The sequence below is a fragment of the Saccopteryx bilineata genome, chromosome 12 (assembly GCF_036850765.1).
Source record: "Saccopteryx bilineata isolate mSacBil1 chromosome 12, mSacBil1_pri_phased_curated, whole genome shotgun sequence".
Lineage (NCBI taxonomy): Eukaryota > Metazoa > Chordata > Mammalia > Chiroptera > Emballonuridae > Saccopteryx > Saccopteryx bilineata.
The window spans coordinates 51,771,538-51,789,180 of record NC_089501.1 but is presented as its reverse complement, the minus strand read 5'-3'; the positions used below and the strand labels follow the sequence as shown (position 1 = coordinate 51,789,180).

General features: G+C 44.1%; 1 protein-coding gene across 4 annotated transcripts in view; it reads right to left on the bottom strand.

Moving 5' to 3' along the window:
* Window positions 1-11,869: 11,869 nt before the first annotated feature.
* WTAP (WT1 associated protein) overlaps window positions 11,870-17,643 on the bottom strand; it is a 29,932-nt gene continuing 24,158 nt past the window's right edge. For all 4 annotated transcript variants that reach the window (XM_066247696.1, XM_066247698.1, XM_066247695.1 and 1 more), the window contains 2 exons: window positions 14,343-14,497; window positions 11,870-13,110 (listed from right to left, as the gene is read on the bottom strand). In XM_066247696.1, coding sequence (XP_066103793.1) covers window positions 12,527-13,110; window positions 14,343-14,497 — 739 coding nt within the window. In that variant the 3' untranslated portion in view covers window positions 11,870-12,526. The remainder of the gene's footprint in view (window positions 13,111-14,342; window positions 14,498-17,643) is intronic.

Below are 17,643 nucleotides of genomic sequence, written 5' to 3'. Positions count from 1 at the left end.
GTTAACTACCCTGTACCCACCAATGTAAAAAGAAGTATTTGTCTCTAAGTTTTTCTCTTTTTTTATTTATTTACTTTTTTAGATTTTTTATTTATTCATTTTTATTAAAGAGAGAGGGAGAGATAGAGAGAGAACAGGGGGAGGAGCAGGAAGCATCAACTCCCATATGTGCCTTGACCAGGCAAGCCCAGGGTTTTGAACCGGCGACCTCAACATTCCAGGCAGGTCGATGCTTTATCCACTGTACCACCACAGGTCAGACTAAGTTTTCCTCTTTATCCAATCCCAGAGATTTGCCACTTTGCTTTCTCCCGCCTCCGTAGTCTACCACCAATGAGTCTCATGTAACCCCCCCTCCACCTTTCACCTCCTTCTTTGATTGAATGTATAAAATAAGCTGCAAACTACCATCCTCCAGATTTTCTCAGACCTTTGAGATTTTGCTTCTTGACAATTGTCAGTTTGGCTCAAATAAACTCATAAAAGTTCTCTACAGGTTTGGATGTTTCTTACGTTGTCAATATAGATATGTGAATAAAATTGAACAACCATCAATTGTCAGTATTGGCAAGGTGTGTTTGAATAAAGGGTAAACGGTTAGGATAATCAGGGATGGCTGCAATTTCATGGTTAGGACAGGAACATGATACATTTCACCTCTTCCCTTGAATCCAGTTATGGTGATTGATTTCCAACACTCATTACTCCACGTAATTAATATTTTGCCACCAAAATTGGGAGGTTGTGGAGGGTGGCTCTGGAAAAGGCATTCTGCCTTCTATGAGACACAAAGAAGATAGATCTTTTACCCTCGGAGGTTGTGGTGCCTGGGTGTGAGGCCAGGAACTGCTGGACCACCTTTTTTCTTTTTTTTAAAGGGACATAGTCTTGGATTGCAAGGAATTTTTGTTTTGTTTTGTTTTTTCATTTTTATTTGTTGATTTTAGTGAGAGAAGAAGGAGAGAGAGAGAGGGAGAGACAGGAACATCGATCTGTTCCTGTATGTGCTTGACCAAAGATCAAATCAGCAACTTCTCTTCAGAACAATACCCCAACCAATGGAGCCATCTGGCCAGGGCAGCTGGACCACCTTTTGAGTGTGAGGGGAGCTAACGTGACTGCAAGGCCAGCACATTGAGGAGAAAGAGGTGTGCCAAGCAGAGATGCAAAGAACTAGACCTCTGAAGATGTCTGTGAAGCCAACCCTAGAGGCCCGTCAACCTCTGGTCTTCCAACTATGACTAGGAAACAGATTTTCCCTCTCATTGTAGCCAGCTTCAGTTAAGTAAGCCGCCGTTGCAAGCAACTGAAAGCATCCTGGGGTTTTTTGTGTGTTTTTTAAATTTTTTTTTTATTTTTCTGAAGCTGGAAACAGGGAGAGACAGTCAGACAGACTCCCGCATGCGCCCGACCGGGATCCACCCAGGGGCAACGCTCTGCCCACCAGGGGGCGATGCTCTGCCCCTCCGGGGCGTCGCTCTGTTTCAACCAGAGCCACTCTAGCGCCCGGGCCATCCTTGCTCCAATGGAGCGGCGGCTGCGGGAGGGGAAGAGAGAGACAGAGAGGAAGGAGAGGGGGAGGGGTGGAGAAGCAGATGGACGCTTCTCCTGTGTGCCCTGGCCGGGAATCGAACCCGGGACTTCTGCACGCCAGGCCAGCGCTCTACCACTGAGCCAACCGGCCAGGGCCTGAAAGCATCCTGTTTTATCCAGGCTGACTTCTTGGTAGGAAGTTGAGATTTCTGGATGTTCGGCAAATCAAGGGGAAACCCAGCATAGGAACAAGGAACGTGCTTCTAGAGGGGCAGCGCTGCTTTTTGAGGATACAGGAGCAAGAGACTGTCACAGAATTATGGAGGAGAAATCTGACAAACCTAGGGACTCCTGAAAAACTTTTAGCTAGATTGGAAATTCCTTTGATCCTGGGAACCTACATCAAGACTTTGAAAAGATGTGGTTGGATAAGTCAAACCAGAGGATATAACTACGGAATAAGCCCCAGAGGTGAGGTGGTAGAGAGGGAAAAGCTTGGATAACAGTGCCTCCTCCAGGGGAAATGTTTAGGGTCTGACACAGTGATAGAATCAGCAGTTGCCCCGAGAACTTGGCAGCACTCTCGGAGACTCTTCTGTCTGGAGTGTGTACTGCACTATATGGAGTCTGAGGAATTTAAGGGACTTGTCCCCTGGCTTCATGCTCTACTCTATCCCAGTGCCACTTACATCTCTGGCCACTCCTTTGTCCTCTGTGGGCTTACTTTCACTGCTCCTTAATATATTCTGCGAAGGTTTTACTTGGCACTGGCACCTTGGGTAGTACCAGTCACTCCATGGCTTCAGTTACCACCCTTGTGTTGACAGCCCTGAAATCTCTCTAACCTACTTGTTTCCTGAGGAGATAGGTGCACTCCATTTAAATTTCCCGTAAGCCTGACCTGTGGTGGCGCAGTGGATAAAGCGTTAACCTGGAAACGCTGAGGTTGCCGGTTCAAAACCCTGGGCTTGCCTGGTCAAGGCACATATGGGAGTTGATGCTTCCTGCTCCTCCCCCCTTCTCTCTCTCTCTCTCTCTCTCTCTCCCCCCCCTCTATAATGAATAAATAAAATCTTTAAAAAAATAAAAAATAAATAAAAAAGATAAAGTTCCCGTAAGCACAACACATTTAATACATCTAACTCAGTTTTTTGTTATTATTGATTTGAGAGAGAAAAAAGAAACATCAAATTGTTCCTGTATGTGCCCTCACCAGGGACCAAACTGGCAACCTTTTGTGTATTGGGACAATACTAACCAACTGAGCTATCCAGGGCCATAATACATCCCCTTAAATGATGGCGGAGAGCGCGGCGTGTCTTCGTCAGGGGTCTCCGCCCCGGGGCCCCGCCTCCGGCCCGTCCTCCAGCCCCGCGCCTGCGCACTGGCGCGCCCTCAGAGGCGGTGGGCGGGGCGGCCTTGGGCTCCGCCCCCTCCCCCGGAGTGGTCAGTCGGCTGCTTGAGTCAAGCTTTGCCTCACTTGCGACAGCATCAGGTCCACAGCTGCGCTGGGGCTGGTCGTGTGGCAGAATGAGTAAAAGCTCGGACCCCGTGGTCATCGTCTCGGTGGCAATGTCACCCCACCTTTTCACTTACTCCAAAAACCCTAAATTCACAAAAGTTAGGGCTACACCTAACCCATTATATTCACCTCTTTTAGCCTTTGCTTCTCTATTCAAAATGTCAGTGAGCACTGTAACTACCTTCTGTTAACCAACTTACTTACCATTTTGCACTACATTTAGGAAGGCTTCCTGGACAAAGTCCTGTCTGTCTCCTGCATTTGGAGCTCCTTGACATTGTAACTTTATTTCTGCTTACCATTTGTTATAATTTCTAGTTCTGTCTCTTCTGCTGGACTGTATAAGCTTTGCAAGACAATCTTGTTAGATGGCTTTATGCACAGCTCCTAGCGCATTATAGGAGTTGATCGTGAATACGAATATAATAGTCTTTATTCCCAGTGTATCTATGAATCTATTTTTCTGGATGCTAGGAAAGTATTCCCTTGTTTCTTATGTGGGTATCCAGAACCAACTTAAGAGCAAATATTGTGAAGATAATTGCTTTTTTGTTGTTGTGTGGCCATACAGCACCTGTTCTCTGGGGAGTCCTCATTACAGTTCCTCATCAGTTATCTACTCAAAGCTATGTACTGGCCAGATGGGGACTAAGAATAACGAAGAGGTGAAAACAAGAAGTCATTTAAAATATTACACCCGGATCTAGGATCATATGCCACTTAGGCTGGTGAGGAGTGCGAAGGAGGAACCACTGTTAGAGAAGTGTTCCTGAACCAGTGTCCCCCGATGGGGCTTTGCAGACCTTCTCCATCAAGTTTCACAAACAGGGTGGCAGGAATCCAGACCAGATTTTAGGAAAAGGCAGAATTCACCAATCTCCCACACAGCAAACCCTCTTGTTGGTCTGAAGGTGAGAGTTGGAGTGTGCTGCTTTCAACAGGTGTAGCTCACCTCTCCCATGGGTCCCAATCAAAGATCAAAGGTAGTAAATAGTATTCCCCGGGGGAGTAAGGAGTGTTAATTATAACCACAGGAAAAAATGACCTGTTAAGGAAGTGACATCAGAGAAGAGCATTAAGGAATGACTGGGTACAAGGGAGGGACAAACTGCTATTAATGGAAAATAGGGACCATCTGAGAGAAAAACTGTCAGAAAGAAGGGCTTTTTAAATTATGTTTACACGTGTCCCAGAAACTAGATTGGTCAGTTGCATCCAATTCAGCTGAGAGGCCAAGAGAACTAGTGTCTAGTGAGCCCTATGTAACAAAGCACTTTTACATTTTGTTCTCATGAAATCTTCCCACAGGAAATTGTATCCACTAAACCTTATGTGAAGAAATGGCAACTGGTACGTCCTCCAATGCCAGACCTTGGAGGAGTGTTCTTATTTCTCTTGTCCACTAACAGCACTGCCTTCCGGGACCAAGTTAACCATTTCTAAGAGACTAAATCCTCTAACCTTCGCCAACATCTTGAACTTAAAAATCTTTGATTTGCATTTTTTCCATCATTGCTTACCATTTCATGGGATTATTTCCAACTTGTATGTATTTGGCACAGCAATCATTCAGACAGGCATGAGATACCATCCTCAGAAGCTCAGCTAACATTCCTTTGCTTCATTTAAGGCAGCGGTTCTCAACCTGTGGGGTCGCCTGAAGCCATCGGAAAATACATAATGCATATCACGTATTTACATTCCGAATCATAACTGTAGCAAAATTACAGTTATGAAGTAGCCACCAAAATTATTTTTTGGTTTGGGGTCACCGCAACATGAGGAACTGTATTGCGGGGTCACGGCATTAGAAAGGTTGAGAACCACTGATTTAAGGGGATGTACTATGGCCCTGGTAGGGTAGCTCAGTTGGTTAGTGTCATTCCCAATACACCAAGTTGCAAGTTTGGTCCCCAGCCAGGGCACAGACAAGAATCAACTGATAAATGCATGGATAAGTGGAACAAAAACAATCGATGTTTCTCTCTCGAAAATCAATTAAAAACAAGTAATAAAAAAAGAGCATGTACTAGTGGCAAGTCTGGCTTCTTGTTATTAAGTGGTTCAAGCTGCCAGCTCTGATGTATTTATTGTCCAGGGAGCTTTTATGACAGTCCCCTAGAGGGCAGCTCCAACACTTACCAACCCTGTGGTAGTTCCTTCACTTTTTTTTTTTTTGTATTTTTCCGAAGCTGGAAATGGGGAGGCAGTCAGACAGACTCCTGCATGCGCCCGACGAATATCCACCCGGCATGCCCACCAGGGGGCGATGCTCTGCTCATCTAGGGCGTTGCTTTGCTGCAACCAGAGCCATTCTAGCGCCTGAGGCAGAGGCCATGGAGCCATCCTCAGGGCCCGGGCCAACTTTGCTCCAATGGAGCCTCGAATGCGGGAGGGTAAGAGAGAGACAGAGAGGAAGGAGAGGGGGAGGAGTGGAGAAGCAGATGGGCGCTTCTCCTGTGTGCCCTGGCTGGGAATTGAACCCGGGACTCCCACACACCAGGCCGACGCTCTACCACTGAGCCAATCGGCCAGGGCCAGTTCCTTCACTTTTTATTTATTTTTTTTAATGCTTTTTTTCCCCTTTTTAAATTTATTTTTTATTTTTTTTATTTTTTTACAGAGACAGAGAGTGAGTCAGAGAGAGGGATAAACAGGGACAGACAGGAACGGAGAGAGATGAGAAGCATCAATCATTAGTTGTTCAATGCACGTTGCAACACCTTAGTTGTTCATTGATTGCTTTCTTATATGTGCCTTGACCACGGACCTTCAGCAGACCGAGTAACCCCTTGCTGGAGCCAGCAACCTTGGGTTCAAGCTGGTGGGATTTTGTTCAAACCAGATGAGCCCGTGCTCAAGCTGGCGACCTCGGGGTCTCAAACCTGGGTCTTCTGCATCCCAGACCGACGCTCTATCCACTGCGCCACCGCCTGGTCAGGCTCCTTCACTTTTTAAAGCCCACTACCTATTCTGTGAATGGGCATACCAAGTGCCTATTTCATGGGGTGATAGTGAAGACCATAATACATATAAATAGCTGTCAGTTTCTGCCATGTACCTACTTAATAGATGTCAAAAAATTTTTCTGAGGCATTTCTTATTACCTTCAACTCTCTCTGGAATAGAGTTAAACATTGAACGTTTTTTACTGTATCTTGGAATTTATCCAAGCTGGCTGCCCTTAAATATTAACCTCCTGGCCCTGGCTGGTTGGCTCAGTGGTAGAGCATTGGCCTGGTGTGAAGGAGTCCTGGGTTCAATTCCCCGCCAGAGCACACAGGAGAAGCGCCCATCTGCTTCTCCACTCCTTCCCCTCTCCTTCCTCTCTGTCTCTCTCTTCCCCTCCCGCAGCCGAGGCTCCATTGGAGCAAAGTTGGCCCGGGTGCTGGGGGTGGCTCTATGGCCTCTGCCTCAGGCACTAGAATGGCTCTGGTTGCAATAGAGCAACACCCCAGATGGGCAGAGCATCGCCTCCTGGTGGGCATGCCAGATGGATCCGGGTTGGGCACATGTGGGAGTCTGTCTGACTGCCTCCCCGTTTCCAACTTCAGAAAAATACAAAAATAATAATAATAATAACCTTCTTTGGCAGTCCTCATCAAGCTTTTGCCAAATTCTGGGTTTCTCAGTTTCCAAGAAACATCTAAAGCAGGGGTCTCAAACTCAACTCAGCATGTGGGCCGCAGAGCAAGATCACAGCCGTTGGGCGGGCCGCACTAGGTCTACAAAAGGCAACTGTTACACAACACTTTTCTCACTGCAGTTGAAAACAAAAAAAAATCAGTACAACAAGCACAATCGTACATGCAGTTTACTCAGTGTCTCAAAACGACCAGAAACAGTAGTTCGCATCACAACTGCTGTTAACTAAGCTAATATCTAGCTAGGATGCTAGAGAAATGAAAAATACAAGTAGGCCCCTAGGCTTACTTAATTTTATCCAAAATATTTTGAACTTCGTGGATTAGTCTGCGGGCCGCACAAAATTGTTCAGTGGGCCGCATGCGGCCCGCAGGCTGCGAGTTTGAGACCCCTGATCTTAAGAATGCTTTGCTGTTGTCCCACTTGTCCTGCTTGAGAAGTAATACACTTTTAACAGAAGAACACACAGGCAGGTAACTTCTTTTACATCAAAGGTACCACAATCCATTTAATTAAAGCCACTATCGCCCTGGCCGGTTGGCTCAGCAGTAGAGCGTCGGCCTGGTGTGCGGGGGACCCGGTTCGATTCCCGGCCAGGGCACATAGGAGAAGCGCCCATTTGCTTCTCCACCCCCCCCCTCCTTCCTCTCTGTCTCTCTCTTCCCCTCCCGCAGCCAAGGCTCCATTGGAGCAAAGATGGACTGGGCGCTGGGGATGGCTCCTTGGCCTCTGCCCCAGGCGCTAGACTGGCTCTGGTGGTGGCAGAGCGACGCCCTGGAGGGGCAGAGCATCGCCCCCTGGTGGGCAGAGCATCACCCCTGGTGGGCGTGCCGGGTGGATCCCGGTTGGGCGCATGCGGGAGTCTGTCTGACTGTCTCTCCCCGTTTCCAGCTTCAGAAAAATACAGGAAAAAAAAAAAAACTATAAAAAAAAAAAAAAAAGCCACTATCTTGCATCGGCCTGGCGTGCATAAGTCCCAGATTTGATTCCCAGCCAGGGCACACAGGAGAAGTGCCCATCTGTGCCCCCTCTCCTTCCTCTCTGTCTTTCTCTTCCCCTCCCGCAGCCAGGGCTCCATTGGAGCAAAGTAGGCCCAGGCGCTGAGGATGGCTCTATGGCCTCTGCCTCAGGCACTGGAATGGCTCTGGTTGCAGCAGAGCGAAGCCCCAGATGGGCAGAGCATTGCCCCCTGGTGGGCATGCCGGGTGGATCCCGGTTGGGCGCATGCAGGAGTCTGTCTGACTGCCTCCCTGTTTCCAACTTCAGAAAAATACAAAAAATTAAAAAAAAAAAAAAAAAAAGGCACTATCTTTTCCTTCAGTGAAAATGAACCCAGCAGTAAATCATATTTGGAGCAGTATGACCAAGGGAGATAGATGGTCTGTCATCAGGGCTGGGACCTCACTCTGAGAAAAGAGCAATGGCTAACATTTACTGAGCAGTCAGTATGTGCTGGACACTGTGGTAAGCACTTTTCATGTATCAACTCACTTAGAGCTCTTTAAAGGGAAACACTAGCCAGAGAGACCTTGTCTGCCCAAGCCATGAAGCAGGTAAGCGGTAAAACCAGGATTCAGCCATCAGCTCGAGCTCTGTCTCAGCCTGCACTACAGTCTAGCACCTCTCACGCGAGTCCTGAGAGCAGATAAAACAGCCAGCTCCAGAAGTGAGGAATGTGGACTTTGCCCAGTCTTAACTTCTCTTCGTCCAACTTGTTCATCCATTAATGCAGATGCAACACAAGTGTGAAAATGGGTAACAACACATAACATCTAAATTTCGTCATAAAATTGTATTAGCAGTCACACAATTTCCTATTGCACACCACGGCATAAGACCAAAAGAGAAATTTTTATTTTTGTTTAAATTGGGCAAGTGAAAAAACATACACAACAAAAACTAAAGCCCACAGTACTTGATAAATCAAGGGAATATTTAGTGTTTTAGTACATACCAACATGTTTATCATTACTAAATTTATACAACATCGCATAGGCTTTTTTATTTACTTGAACACTGCACAAGTTTCAGACAAGAAGTGCAGTACTTTATTTATTTAGAGAAAGTAAGGGAGGTTGAGAGAGAAGCTTCAACTCATTGTTCCACTTAGTTGTGCATTCAATAATTGCTTCTCCTAAGTGTCCTGACTGGGGCTCGAACTGGTACACTTGGCACCTTGGGAAGATGCTCTATCCACGTGTCAAGGCAGGAAGTGCAGTACTTTAAATAAACCAAAAAAGAACACATATACTTGTATACCAGTGAAATAAGCAGACAGGCGTTACTTTGAAATAAGTTGTACCGCAGTTTCAAGTATCATAACTCCACTTCTCCGGTTCCTGGATTATATTAAAAGTAGTATCTATAAAAAATACTTTGCTTTCAGCAAGTCACATATCATCTCCATCATACACTGCTCACAAAAATTAGGGGATATGTCAAAATATGAAGTGAGAAAATATCCCCTAATTTCTGTGAGCAGTATACATGAAAAGCTGTGGATTCTATAGCCTTTGATAGCATAGACCCCTCGGCAAACTGCGGCTCACGAGCCACATGCGGTTCTTTGGCCCCTTGAGTGTAGCTCTTCCACAAAATACCACATGTGGGCACTACCTCGATAAGGAATGTACCTATATAGTTTAAGTTTAAGCCTGACCATGCGGTGGTGCAGTGGGTAGAGTGTTGGACTGGGACACGGAGGACCCAGGTTTGAGACCCCAAGCTCGCCAGCTTGAGCGTGGGCTCATCTGGTTTGAGCAAGGCTCACCAGCTTGATCCCAAGGTCGCTGGCTCGAGCAAGGGGTCGCTCAGTCTGCTGTAGCCCCCCGATTAAGGCACATATGAGAAATCAATCAATGAACAATTAAGGAGCTGCAACGAATAATTGATGCTTCTCATCTCTCTCCCTCCTTCCTGTCTGTCCCTATCTGTCCCTCTCTGACTGTCTCTACCACAAAAAAATAAATAAAAATAAAAAATAAAAAACTTGGCTCTCAAAAGAAATTTCAATCGTTATACTGTTGATATTTGCCTCTGTTGACTGTTTGCCGACAACTGGTATACCTTTGTGTGTGTGTGTTTGTGACAGAAAGAGAGGGAAGGACAGATAGGGACAGGCAGGGAGAGAGATGAGAAACATCAATTCCTCGTTGCGGCTCCTTAGTCTCCTCAGTTGTTCATTGATTTCAAACCTGGGTCCTCCACCTCCCAGTCTGACACTCTATCCAGTGTGCCACTGCCTGGTCAGGCAGTATAGCCTAGACCTGGACACTTAATGCTTAAATAAAAAAAGCAAAGCAATAGTCCTGGCTGGGTTGCTCAGGGGATAGAGCATAATTCCCACAGAAATGGGGTGTTTGGTACCTAGTCCAGGCACATGAGAAGCAACCAATGAGTGCCCAACTACATGAAACAAGATAATGTTTTCTCCCTTCCCCCTCTCTTCTTCCCTACCTTCTCTCAAATCAATAGATTAAAAAAAACACAAAACTCGAGTCTTACGTCTTATGAATATTTTCTTCTAACACCCCACAGCCTTACTATGCAATATTAGCAGACAGGTTAATAGTATAAATCAGTAGCATCTGGCCAATGTTTAAAATTTTTTTTTTATTTGAGAGAGACATCGTTTGTTGTTCCACTTATTTATGCACTCATTGGTTGAGTCTTGTGTGTGCCTGACTGGGTATTGATGCAACCTTGGCGTATGAGATGATGCTCTAACCAACTAACAAGCTGGCCAGGGCCTGGCCAATGTTTTAAACCAAACATCACTGACTACACAGATACCCTAATTGCCCAAAATCATTCCACAAAAACAAAATCTGCCTTTTTTTTTTCAAATACAAGCAAAAGTTTATTGAGAATGTCAGAAAGGTAGAAGAGCTGAGCCACAGAAAAGATGGGCTCAAGTAACAAGTTACACAGGCAAAGAAAGGCCCTCGGAGCTCAGGAGAAAGGTCCAGGTAAGGCGCCTTGGGGGGAAGAAGAGGGGTGGGAGAGGTGTAGGTGTGCTCCCCAGAGGGAGAGCGCCCAAAATGGCTTTTCAATTAAAACCTCACAAAAGGTTGACTATTTTCTTCGGTATACTTTTCTGTACTTCTGAATATATATGTATATATACATATATATATATATTTTTTTTTTGTATTTTTCTGAAGTTGTTAATGGGGAGGCAGTCAGACAGACTCCCGCATGCGCCCGACCAGGATCCACCCGGCACGCCCACCAGGGGGCGTTGCTCTGCTGCAACCAGAGCCATTCTAGCACCTTAGGCAGAGGCCACAAAGCCATCCTCAGCGCCCAGGCCAACTTTGCTCCCGGAGCCCTGGCTGCGGGAGGGGAAGAGAGAGACAGAGAGGAAGGAGAGGGGGAGGGGTGGAGAAGCAGATGGGCACTTCTCCTGTGTGCCCTGGTCGGGAATCAAACCGGAATTCCTGCATACCAGGCCGACGCTCTACCACTGAGCCAACCGGCCAGGGCCCTTCTGAATATTTTATAACATTTATTTTTACAAGTTAGGAGAAAAATTTAAAGTATAGTCTTAAATCCCAAGTGTATTTTTCAGAACAAGGCACAACTTTTTTTTTTTTTTTTTTTGTATTTTTCTGAAGCTGGAAACGGGGAAAGACAGTCAGACAGACTCCCGCATGCGCCTGACCGGGATCCACCCGACACGCCCACCAGGGGGTGACGCTCTGCCCACCAGGGGGCGATGCTCTGCCCCTCCGGGGCGTCGCTCTGCCGCGACCAGAGCCACTCTAGCGCCTGGGGCAGAGGCCAAGGAGCCATCCCCAGCGCCCGGGCCATCTTTGCTCCAATGGAGCCTCGCTGTGGGAGGGGAAGAGAGAGACAGAGAGGAAGGAGAGGGGGAGGGGTGGAGAAGCAGATGGGCGCTTCTCCTGTGTGCCCTGGCCGGGAATCAAACCCGGGATTTCTGCACACCAGGCCGACGCTCTACCACTGAGCCAACCGGCCAGGGCTTTTTTTTTTTTTACAAGGCACAAATTTTTGAAAAATTAAGTGCCAATCAAAATTGAAGCAGGCATGGACACAAGTTGCACTTTTGTGGTATGGTACTAAAGGATAATGAGGAGAAATTAAGGAATTCAATGAAAATAAATAACAAGTGCTAAATACACAAAAAACAAACAACTAATGCAGGAGTTACAATAAAAATCTTTATTTAGGTTTGGTCAGTACAGGTAAGATATAGTGGAGTCACAGAGCAATATGCATTAACAGGGTACAACAGTTCATAAAAACTGAGTAACTATGCACACAAATTTCTTAAACATTCAGTCACCTAAAGAGAAAATGCACAGATGTATGGTGGAAAAAACTGTATCTAACACTGAAACTACTGTAGGACTCTATCAACAAGTCCAACTTGTAGTGATAAAACTACTGTACTGGGCAAACTTGGCAGTCAAGACCCCGCATCTACTCTAACAAGTCCGAATGGTGCATGAGTGGAGCAACAGCATGAGTCAGAACGCCCTACACAGCACGGGTTCTAGAGACACAGATTTGCACAGACATCATTGTTATACTTGAAGGGAAGATTTCCATTTACAACTTCACATTAACTCATATAAAAATAACCTGACCCTACACAAAATGTCCTTTTAGCAACAAAGCAATTAACTGTTACAATTTCCGAAGTGGCAGAGGTATTGAAGCAAAGAAATAAAGGGGAAAAAAAGAAAAAAAACACACACACACTCACCAAAAAAGGCAAATTGTGACAAAGTATGCGTAATTTTCTGGATAGTACCCTCTCCCAAATTAAATGACACTGTATAAAAATTTGCTGGAAAAATATTACAAAACTGAACCCTGCACATTTACACTGGAGTCCAAGCCATTCTGAACGTGGCGGGAAGCTGCAGTTCGGTTACCTTTCCCGCTCACTGTTTTCTCCTCTTGAGGGTCATGATTGGAGTCTGTGTCATTTGAGTGGTGTGTGAGAGAGTTTTCACTGCCCGTGGGAGAGTCTACACTTTCATACCCCGCACTGAGTGGGTTTACGTAACTACCACCTCCTCTGCCAGTTCTCTCCTCTGAGCTGCCGGAGGCCTTAGTGCCACTCCCTGGAGAAGAAGGAAAGCCATCTTCGGGTGTGTCCCCCTCCCTGAGAAATCCGGACCCCGACATCCTCGGGCGGGAGGAACTGCCGTTGCTCGGTCCGTTGGCCAGCCGACTGCAGTCTTTACCTGGGGCCTCCGCCTGTCCTGCAGGCTCAGAAGGCGTCGTCCTGCTGGTACTGGGGGCCGGGGCCTGACACTGCTGCTGCTGGTACTGAGCCAGCTGTTGGCGCGCCTCCTTCAGCTGCTGCTGGAGAACTAGAATGGTACTCTGCATGCCCTCTACTTCTTCATCAAGTTGAATGATGAAGTCATTCAGTTCTGTGCAAAGAAGAGTCAAACCTACATTAATATTGCATAGCATGTTTTAAAATACTTCTTAATGCCTGCTGCAAAGCAGACAGTCAACAAATGTTTAAGCGAACAAATACAATTCTAAAATTGATTTTAAAATTTTGCTTCTTGGAATTTTAAATAGCCATTTAAAAATAAGGTTTTTGTTGGAGAGGAGGTAAATGCTTAAAATAAATATATTAAAACAACCAACTTTAAACTGATTCAAACCAGCTAGCCACATTCAACTGATCACAGCCCACAAAATATGTTAAATATGTTTCACGTTTGTTTAACCTGTGGGCCCACGTGACTGGTCCTCTTACTCTTCCTCTTAGCCAGTGATTGTTCTTAGCCCCATGGCAGATCTAGCCCCTAGGGGACAGTGTGGTCCTGGACTCTAGCACTCCAAAGGTGTCTAGTCTGTAACCAAGGGACTAGTCCACATCCAAAAAAAAAAAAAAATCAGAGAAAAGACCTCTTGAAAACAGGATACAAACCAAATGTCCATTAAATTCTAAAAGCCTTTTGGAGGAAAAAAAAAGTCCTCACTACAATACAAAATCTCCTATTTACTATGTTTACCAAAAAAGTGAAGAACTATTACTTTGAAAAGGTCGTTTTAAAGATATATTTGACTACTGATCTTTGCAAACAACTGTCACAGATACAGTAAATCATAATTTTATTTTCAGAATTTAGATACTGTAGTTTCCTACTACTAACCTTTTTCAAAAAGAGGAGAAACAGCTACACTTGCCCCCACAAAAGGATGGTAGCTGGCAAGTTTGGTTTGTCTTAGTATATTTAAATATTAGGACCTTAACAGGTACAGTCAATGATATATTTTTAGGCCACTGGAAATAGATAAATACCAAGACTTACAATTAGAGAAATTGGTTAGATGGAAATACTCCCCACTTTTGGCACTGATTATAAATTTGTATCTCTATGTAATGCCTTAGGAATGTAACAGGCTTTCTCTTTCACCAAATCCCACCCCGAATAACAAAAACTTACGAAATTTACAACAACAATCGAGGGGGGGGGCATTAAAATGAAACAGCTTTGTTTTCTGACTTAACTAGAAATGTTTCATTCATAATTTTATAGGATTGGCCAGTGATTACCACGTACAGAAAATCTATAACACTGACCGCCTGGCAGTTATTTTTAAAAGCCAGTGCAATACTAACCAAACTTTTCAAAAAACCCCTTACCATCCTGACTGCTTTTAAGTTCCTCACTATATTTCTTCTGTAAGGCCAACTCTGCTTCAAGCTGTGCAATGCGCCCCTGGGACAGCTGCCTTCCAAGTTCCTGATTCTCCTGGATAAGCATTCGACACTTCGCCATTAACTTTTTGCCTGTTTGACTGCAAAGGAAAGAGCCATCCATCACAAAATGAAGACAAAATGCTCTATAACCTTCTTTCTTGCAAGCATTACAGTGATCCAGTTAACAGGTACAGAACGTAACTACGTCACAGCAGATGCCTCCCAGTAATTACCATCTTCTTTTCTGGAACACATCCATCTTCTGCATTTCCGCATTTTGCCAATACAGCAGTAAAAATAAACTCTAAACAAAAAGTATCCAAATGGCCACTTTTTACTGCTATTACATTAATTCTGAAATCTACTTTCATTCCAAATTATCATTTAAAATAAAACAGGCCAGTTAATTAACTCATACCTCAGATATGCCAATAGTAATAAAATACTTAAGGCACTTAGCTTTGTGGAACAGAAAAGTTCTTGAAAAAACAAATGCAACATCACAAATGTACAATTCTTTAAAATACCTAGTATATGAAAATCAGTACAAATAAATATAAATGAATGAGAGTCCATTTATTCTTGCTAGAATGGCATTTAATAAAGATGTCTCAATAGGCAGTTCTCACAAAACTGCATTAAGGGAGGTGTGTTCAGTAATTGTTTAAAAAGCAGCTTTTAAAAATGAGCCTTGAGACAATTTCTATTCATCAATCCCTCTTAATTTCTCTTTATATGCACACTTTTGAACTATATAATCTAAAAAATAAATTCTAAAAAATTTAATGTTGACATGTGGTTACATTTTATTCATTTTATAAAAGATTATACTTTGGACACAAAAATAAAATTTGTGCCACTAATCACAAATAACACAAATATTTGCAAAATTAGGAGTGCCACACTTTCACAAATCAGTTACCAAGTGCTAGTGCAACATACTATAGAACTATAGGCACATATACAGCAACTGCAATATGCAATTCAAAAGCTCTAATAGTTTCTCAATAAAACTTTACTGGTTTTTCTTTAGCCTCAGCAATAACAACAGAAAAAAATAACTTTTTTTTAAAAATGTGAGAGCAGGTTAGATAGTGAGGCAGATTCCTGCACGCGCCTGGTCCAGGGTCCACCAGGCAACCCCATTTGGGGAAGATGCTCCAGTACCGAGCTATTTTTAGAACCTGAGGCTGAAGCACTAACAGAGCTAGCCTCAGCACCTGGGCCCTCGCTTAAACCAAGCCACTGGCTGCAGGAGAAAAAGAGGGCAAGAAGGGGGAGAGGGAGGAAGAGAGAAGCAGATGGTCACTTCTCCTCTGTGTCCTGAGTGGGAATCAAAACTGGGATGTCCATACATCAGGTCAATGTTCTATCTACTGACCCACTGGCCAGGGCCAAAAAAAAGACTTTTAAAGGGATCTGGTTTAAGTATATAAATGTGATGTTACCTTTGAGACTGGGATAGAAAATCTGATATTCTTGTGATGGGGTTAAGTTCAGAATGACCTTATTGGTTAAAGAATGTTTCCTGCTGACACTTTCTATTTCTTCCTTCTTTGTGTTTGCCCAATATATTATTTCCAAATGCATCTGATCCTATTAAGCATTAGAACTTTTTAAATGGGAGCACTTTGTAAATGATTCTCATTTTTTGACTCAGTGTTGTAAGGTTATTTTACTGAGTATTTGTTTTAACCTAATATAATTCAAGTTAATTTGTAATTTAAGTTTCTTTACCCAAATCTGTGGTCAAGTCAACCTGGGTTACTTCTGCTGTTCAAAGAAGCCTCAGGTGAGTCACCAGTAACTGTATTAGCTCCTGTTCTCATCTGTTGCTACTGCTGCTCCCATCGCCCCTGGCAGCTCAGACTGAAGCCTCCACTGAACAAGGGGTCAGACACTGACCCAGGAACTGAGATTGAGCAGCACTGTCAAACACTCTGGTGCTCCTCCCTCCCACAACTTTTTCTAGCGAAGTATGTAAGTAACATCACTGTTTTCCAACTAACCTGAAAAATCTTTTATATAAATTTAACAAAGCTTAGGGAAAAACAACTAAAATCAATACATTAATTTGTGATCTGACTTAATCTCATAAAGTGGCACAAGTTCTAATGCAAAAAATGTTTTAGTTATGGAGTTATACCTTTTCATAAATAAAATGCCCTTTCTAAGATAATTCTATCACTTCTAAAATTAATGGCTGCTAAAACAAATCTTAACAAAACTGCTTGTTCTTTAACCAATCTATAACTGTCATTTTTACCAATTATGTTATGTAAAATTTCTGTTGTGTTCATTACATCACAAAAACATGGTAAGAATTTAATTATAAGTAAACTATCTCTGAAAAAAATTCTTTGCTAAAAAAAAAACAAAACAAAAACAGAAAACAATCCAACCCAATCCTAGAGTCAAATAACCCACAAAAAAAAATAAAATAGAAATTATTTTGAGAGAAAATTTTATACAAAAGAACAGACACTGTACATTGGTTTCCTGTCAGGGGAGCCAAGGTGTCTAGAAAGGTGCACCACACAGTTACCTGAGTCAGTGCAGCCTGAAAGCTGCCAAAATGCTGTATACATCCACTAAATACTCTGAACATAGGTACTGTCACATGCTAGAATATTTTAACTAAAGTGGACAAATTAATTCAGGGAATCTCTCAAAATGAAAACAGAATAGGAAAAAAGCAAAACAATCCACAACCCATTCTATTTGAATTATTCCAGACATAGTATTGATTATGTACTACTTGTTTCAGATTAATGATGTATTTTTAGTACCTGGAATACCCTGGCTTATAGCTTATTTCTTTTAGAAAACAAAAATCCAAGCGGTAGAGCGTCGGCCTAGCGTGCGGAGGACCCGGGTTCGATTCCCGGCCAGGGCACACAGGAGAAGCGCCCATTTGCTTCTCTACCCCTCCGCCGCGCTTTCCTCTCTGTCTCTCTCTTCCCCTCCCGCAGCCAAGGCTCCATTGGAGCAAAGATGGCCCGGGCGCTGGGGATGGCTCTGTGGCCTCTACCTCAGGCGCTAGAGTGGCTCTGGTCGCAACATGGCGACGCCCAGGATGGGCAGAGCATCGCCCCCTGCTGGGCAGAGCGTCGCCCCTGGTGGGCGTGCCGGGTGGATCCCGGTCGGGCGCATGCGGGAGTCTGTCTGACTGTCTCTCCCCGTTTCCAGCTTCAGAAAAATGAAAAAAAAAAAAAAAAAAAAAAAAAAAAAAAAAATAGAAAAC